The sequence below is a fragment of the Chironomus tepperi genome, unplaced genomic scaffold (assembly GCF_022539635.2).
Source record: "Chironomus tepperi strain 1889 unplaced genomic scaffold, CSIRO-AGI_Ctep_v1 contig_217, whole genome shotgun sequence".
Taxonomy (NCBI): domain Eukaryota; kingdom Metazoa; phylum Arthropoda; class Insecta; order Diptera; family Chironomidae; genus Chironomus; species Chironomus tepperi.
The window spans coordinates 1853860-1860121 of record NW_027226339.1 but is presented as its reverse complement, the minus strand read 5'-3'; the positions used below and the strand labels follow the sequence as shown (position 1 = coordinate 1860121).

General features: G+C 29.2%; 1 protein-coding gene across 1 annotated transcript in view; it reads left to right on the top strand.

The window, feature by feature from the left end:
- Nucleotides 1–2939: 2939 nt before the first annotated feature.
- The window catches only part of opa (odd paired), a 36964-nt gene continuing 33641 nt past the window's right edge, over nucleotides 2940–6262 (top strand). The window contains exons 1-3 of the mRNA XM_070640167.1: nucleotides 2940–4331; nucleotides 5191–5258; nucleotides 5503–5524. Coding sequence (XP_070496268.1) covers nucleotides 3332–4331; nucleotides 5191–5258; nucleotides 5503–5524 — 1090 coding nt within the window. The 5' untranslated portion in view covers nucleotides 2940–3331. The remainder of the gene's footprint in view (nucleotides 4332–5190; nucleotides 5259–5502; nucleotides 5525–6262) is intronic.

Genomic DNA, 6262 nt, shown 5'->3' with positions numbered 1-6262 from the left:
GATTTATCGATGGGGATTTTGTGCCTCTCACTGTATTTGTTCTTGATGATAAACGTAACTTTTATGTGTTTTAGTAAAAGGATTAACCATAAAGTATTAAAAAGTTAATGCCGAAGATGAACATACAGAAGATTGCTAAGCCATTTTATGGTTTAATTATGCTTACATGTATACATAAAAATTTATTTATTTATTTTTTCTAACTTCTTTCTTGACCTGACAATCAATTTTGATTACCTAGGATCGCTGCTTCTTAGAAGAACTGCTTTTTTGTTTCTTCCTTTTTTCTTTCTCTTCTTCTCATTCCTCATCAAGAGAGCATGCTCAAAAAAAATTTATTCAGACGCGCCCATTTTTTTCATGTTCTTTTCTCTTTGCTTCGTCTCGGATCGTTGATCGAGTATGACTATGTGTTGTGTAACGACGATATGCCGTGCAACCAATGCGTGTTGACTCACATGTGTCTGTGTGTGTGTGGCAGTGCTACATCATGTTATCTCACTCATATTCTCATTCTATCTCATCTCAGTGAGAGAAATTTTGGAAGCATTTATCATCTCTTCAGATCTCCGTCCAACAACAACAACGACAGTGTAGAGGAATTGAGAATGAAGAAGAAGACAGACGTGAAGAAGTAAAAAAATGAAAGAATGAAACAATTAAGTGTTTTTAATTTGCATAAATAAATATAAACAAATAAATAATCATCGAATTACGATCATAATGTGATTATGGATAGATATAACGAGATATAGGAATGATGAGTCGGTTACATTTATTATCATTGACTCTTCTTCATCTTTTCAGTATTTTTTTGGTGATAGACAACGAGACATTCATGAATTTTACTGCCTCGCCTTGTCCAGCTCTTCCCTTAATGTGCTGACACATGGCATGCTATAAATAATCTCTCGATATTTAATAATTTTTTTTTAATGTCTCAAAAAAGTCGTAAAAAAAAAGTCTCTTGGAATTTATTAGAAGAATCTTCGAAGATCATTGAATTTTTGCCTATTTAACGCCGCTTGCTATACACACAATCATGCATACTAAACGAGAAATAATAATAAAATCCATTCCTATCGCGAGAGCTATTAACAACTTGACAATTTATTTTTACGATTTTGCGTTTAATCAAGCAATTAAATGGAGCTAAAAGTAATGATTTCGTATCATGACATTCATAGCTATATACTTTATTGGATATGATTGGAGGGGATTAATAAAATATTATAAAAAACACACAAAATGTACATAAAAATGTCACATTACTGACTTAAAACAATGAACAGATTAATGGGATTACAGTATAGGCTGTATTAATTGGCAATTTTCAGGTAAACCCGAAAAAAATATTTAATGAGCATGATAATCTAATGCTTTTATGTATGTTGATTTTTGTGCGTCATTTGTAAAGATTTATATTTCTGGGTTAATAATTTTTTTTGGTGGTAATTAGCTTGTATCTTGATATAACTTAGGGTAAGTCAAGTTATTATCATAATTTCTGTTTATTTCTCAATAATTCTTGCTGCAATCTTAATATTTTAATCAAGTTATCTTTGATTCTATCAAATTTGATCAAAGTAACTTTGTTCTTTTGAATTTAAAATGAAATAAAATCAAATTTCCCATAAAATCTAATTTAACGGACAAATTTAATTCAAATTTTCTTAAATCTTTCATTTAGTTGCACACCCTTGTTGTTTTCATTCCAATTTCAGCTTTTAAACAGAGAAAATCAACAAAATCTACTTTAATTTAATTATTAGACATCAAACAATGTTGTATTAAGGTTGGTATGCAGAAAATCAACAAAATCTACTTTAATTTAATTATTAGACTCAAAACATTGTTGTATTAAGGTTGCTATGCACAATTATTTATATTACATTGCAAAGATTGTTAAGTAAACATTGTTTCACTTAATATTCTTGTTAAAAGATGTTTTTGTTGCTATTTAATAGCTTCACTTATTAATTTTACTCCTAAAGAGTGTTTAAATAGCGGCACTAAAGTTATTTTAATAGAATTCTGGTATTATTATTAAAATTTATAATTTGTTTATCAAGTAAGCATTGAGAAAAAGAGTTTTAAAAGTTTTATTAATTGATATAAGATGAAAGGAGCCACACTATTAGTAGTAACATAATCACAGTAATTTGACGTGAATTAGATGATAAATTGAGATCTAAGAGTGTGACAATAAAGACGTCCAGCCGTGAGTGCAAAAAGATTATTTCAATAAATATCATTTCTGAATGTCGAGAAGATGAAAAGGCGCCTTTGACAAATTTTTTTCTTTCTTCTCTTTCATTTCGTTCCTCTTCTTCCGCCTTTATGTGTGACGAGATCAGTCCTAATATTTATTTTATATTCATTCTTTCTCTTTCGGTGTATCCAACGACAACAACAAAGCAAACAATGACAAAAATATGTCAAAAAATATTTTTGATTAATTTTTATTTCATGCATATGCTTGCTATGTCTCTCATGTACAAATAATACAATAACAAACAGATTAAACAATGACTTGAGGATTGAAAATTGGCGAGAGAAAGATAGTGAGAGAGAAAGAGAGAATATTGAATTAATTAAATTTTTCCTCCCGAAATGAAATAGAAAAAAAGAAAAGAAATTTGTAACTTTTGGAAATGGCATGAGACATGAAATTTCCCCCTTTTCACAATTTCTACGCATGTTTTTTCCTTACCACATGAACGACACTCATGCTGTTTCACTCTAACACACGATGTGTATACGTATGAGATAGCATGATATATACGAGTTGAAATAGCTTGAAGTAGGTGGGAACTTTTATCCGATTTGCCTACCAACAGAGCACCACTAGCTTTACTCACTGTGAACACAACGATTCCTGTTGAGAGACCGGGGTCAATCTTGATAGAATTTTTTTAGAGTTTTAGTCGTTAGTTGTATTCCCGCTGCGTATGTCGTTGATCCGTAGAGCATGCTGATTTTTTTGCGCCTAGACATTTCAGTTTGAAAAGTTTTACACATCGGTTTTGTGGCTCAAAAAATTCGTTCCGAGGGAAATTTTTAAAAAATAAAAAAATAAATTTTTGTGAATTTTAAAAAATATTTAAAAAAATAAATAAATTCAGGAATTTTAAAAGAAAAATTAAATTAAAAAATTGTTAAAAAATTGTAAAAAAATGAGAAAATTTAAACTTTGTGATTGAAAAAATAAATTTTAAAAAAAGTGGAAAAAATTGTGAAAAAAGTGAAAATTAATTTGTGAAATAAATTTAAAAACATTTAAAAAATTGACAATTTAATAAATTTAAAAAAATTAAAATAAGACACAAAAATGATGATGAATGGTTTTATGGACACATCCTCGCCGTACACACATTTGGCATCGTTTGGATTAAAGATGTCACCAAATCATGATGCAAGCAGTTCATTAAGTCAACAACATTCACATCTTGCCAGCTTTGGATTGAAGATGTCACCAAATCATGATAGTGCAGTTCAACAGCACTCACATCTTGCATCATTTGGCTTAAAAATGTCACCAAATCAAAATGAGACACGAAGTAATTCGCTAGCAAATGATCACACATCCATGTTACATGGTAGTGGTAATTCCCTTACTGACATGTCGACTGCTGCAGTTGCTCATAATCCATACTCGAGTGCTCAAACAAGCAATGGATATCCAACATCACACTATATACCACCTACACATATGGGACAAATTAATCAGATTCCATCGTATAGTGCTAAAGATTTCCTTTTTAAACGTGAAAATGATTACATGACACCAACAGCTACGGGTGGACCACAGTCAAATCCATCAGCTGATCCATCACTTTATCATCATACATCAATTCATGATAATTTAAATCATCATGCAGCAGCATCAGCTGCACCATTGGCAAATCATCATTTTCATCAGCATCAAATGCGTATGGGTATCACACCTGATTATTCTCATCATTATCATCAGTCAAACTATCCGTCGGTACATCATCATAATCTTGCCAATTTACCAGTTAATCATGGAACATCTGGTGCATTTTTCCGATATATGAGACATCCACCAGCAATTAAACAAGAGATGCAATGCTTGTGGGTTGATTTAGATGGTCCACATCCAGTCGGTCAACCAATCTGTTCCAATTCAAATCGTAAAACATGCAACAAAATTTTCAATTCAATGCAAGAAATTGTAACACATTTGACAGTTGATCATGTTGGTGGACCTGAAATTACATCTCATTGCTGCTACTGGTTAGCATGCTCCCGCAATGGACGTCCATTTAAAGCAAAATATAAGCTTGTTAATCATATTCGAGTGCATACAGGTGATTAAGTGTGACTGAAATTGATCAACATTTACTCGAGGACTTTTTTTCATATATTTGTTGTTGTTGTGACTTTATAGTGATTTTTTTGTGATATTTATGATACTCGAGTGTAGAATTATGTACATATAGGAACGGAAAAAAGAGACTCGAGTAAATGTTATGGAACTACTTGTGTAATTTGGTTTGTGGAAAGTTTTTGAAAGTAAATTGAGAAATGTAAAGAGTTATTAAGGATAGGATGAAGGTTTGGGTATAAAGCGCAGTTTTCGGACGGCAGTTCTTATTTGAATTCTATTGAAGAATTCAAAAATATTTAAAGTTCTTTTATAAATTTTTAAATTAGAATTCTTATGAATTTTAAAATTTGAAAATAGAAATTTGAATTGAGAATTGAATTAAAAATTGAAAATTTTAAATTTGAAATTAAAATTTTGAAATTTTAGAATTTAAAATTGAAATTGAACATTGAAAGTTTTGAAATTTTAAAATGGAAATTCAAATCCGAAAATCTTGAATTTTGAAATTTTGAATTTAAATTTCTGAAATTGAGATTTGAATTTGAAAGATTAAATTAAAATTGATTTTAAAATTTTAAATTGAAAATTTGAGATTTTAAGATTGAAAATTTTTGAATTTCAAATTTGAATTTTTAAAAACTTGAATCTAAAATTTTAAAAACTTTAAATTCTTTTAAGACAAAAAATTACTTTCAATAAATTTTTCAATTTCATCTTCAAAAACCATTCCAAAAACCAATCAAAGTAACCAATTTAATTTTAAAATAATCTTGCAAAAAAAAGTTGAAAATTAAAATTCAATTAAATATCAACAACTCATTCCATCCATCCATTTATAGGTGAAAAGCCATTCCCATGCCCATTTCCTGCTTGCGGGAAAGTTTTTGCTCGATCTGAAAATTTAAAGGTAAGTTTAATTTTCAATAATTGTGATGAAATTCGATACCAATCTGGCGGTTAAAGCTAATTAAAATAAATTTGATATTTAATTTGCTAATTTTGATTACAAACTTGATATTTAAATTGTTAATTTAATAATTTTTATAAAAAAAAAACTTGAAAAAATCCTTTTTTTGATATCGAAAAATTTCAATTTTTTCTCTCCAATTCTAAAATTAATTTTGAATTCTTTTTTTCATTACCTTATTTAGATTCACAAACGTACGCATACTGGTGAGTACATCCACTTATTTTGTATCATATTCTCATCGACCAGAACTCAAATTATTATATTTGTATCCGTCGGTCATTTTTCCTTATTTTTTTTATTGCGCAACTCACATTAAAGCTTCCTTTCTTCTCATTTGTGGCTGAAAAGACTTTATTGTGTGGAAAATTAGAAGAAAATGTGACGATAAATTCATGTGAAAAAATCATTAAAATTGTGAGCCTTTTTTAAAAATTCTCAAGTTCTGCTGCTCCATCCAACAATTCTTGACATTCATATTATTTTGTCATCAACTTCGGGGTTCAATTTTTATTGTCAAAACATTTAACTTTTTTTGTCACCCTCGCCTTTTTTCATTCAGTTCCTTTTTTATTATTGCAATATCTCGCAGATTTTTTTTCTTTTTCCTTTTTTCACAACAAAAGAGTAAGGAATAAAGAAGGAAAAACTCGTGCAGAAAATTTATGGATAAATTTAAAGATGTCATTTATGTATTATGGTAAAAGGAAACAGATTGAATAACTTTATATTCTATTGAATATCCTGATACATTTTTTATTGCTTATTTCTTGTGCCAATGATTCCTTGGTGCAACAGATTCAGCAATTCCAAGTCTATAAACATTCAACATTAATCAATCGACCAAAAATCTCTTTTAATTATTGAAAATCTGTCATTTTCAGTGCCAAGTCCTTGCCTTACTTACATATGACTTCATTAAATGATTACCTTTTTATTTAAAT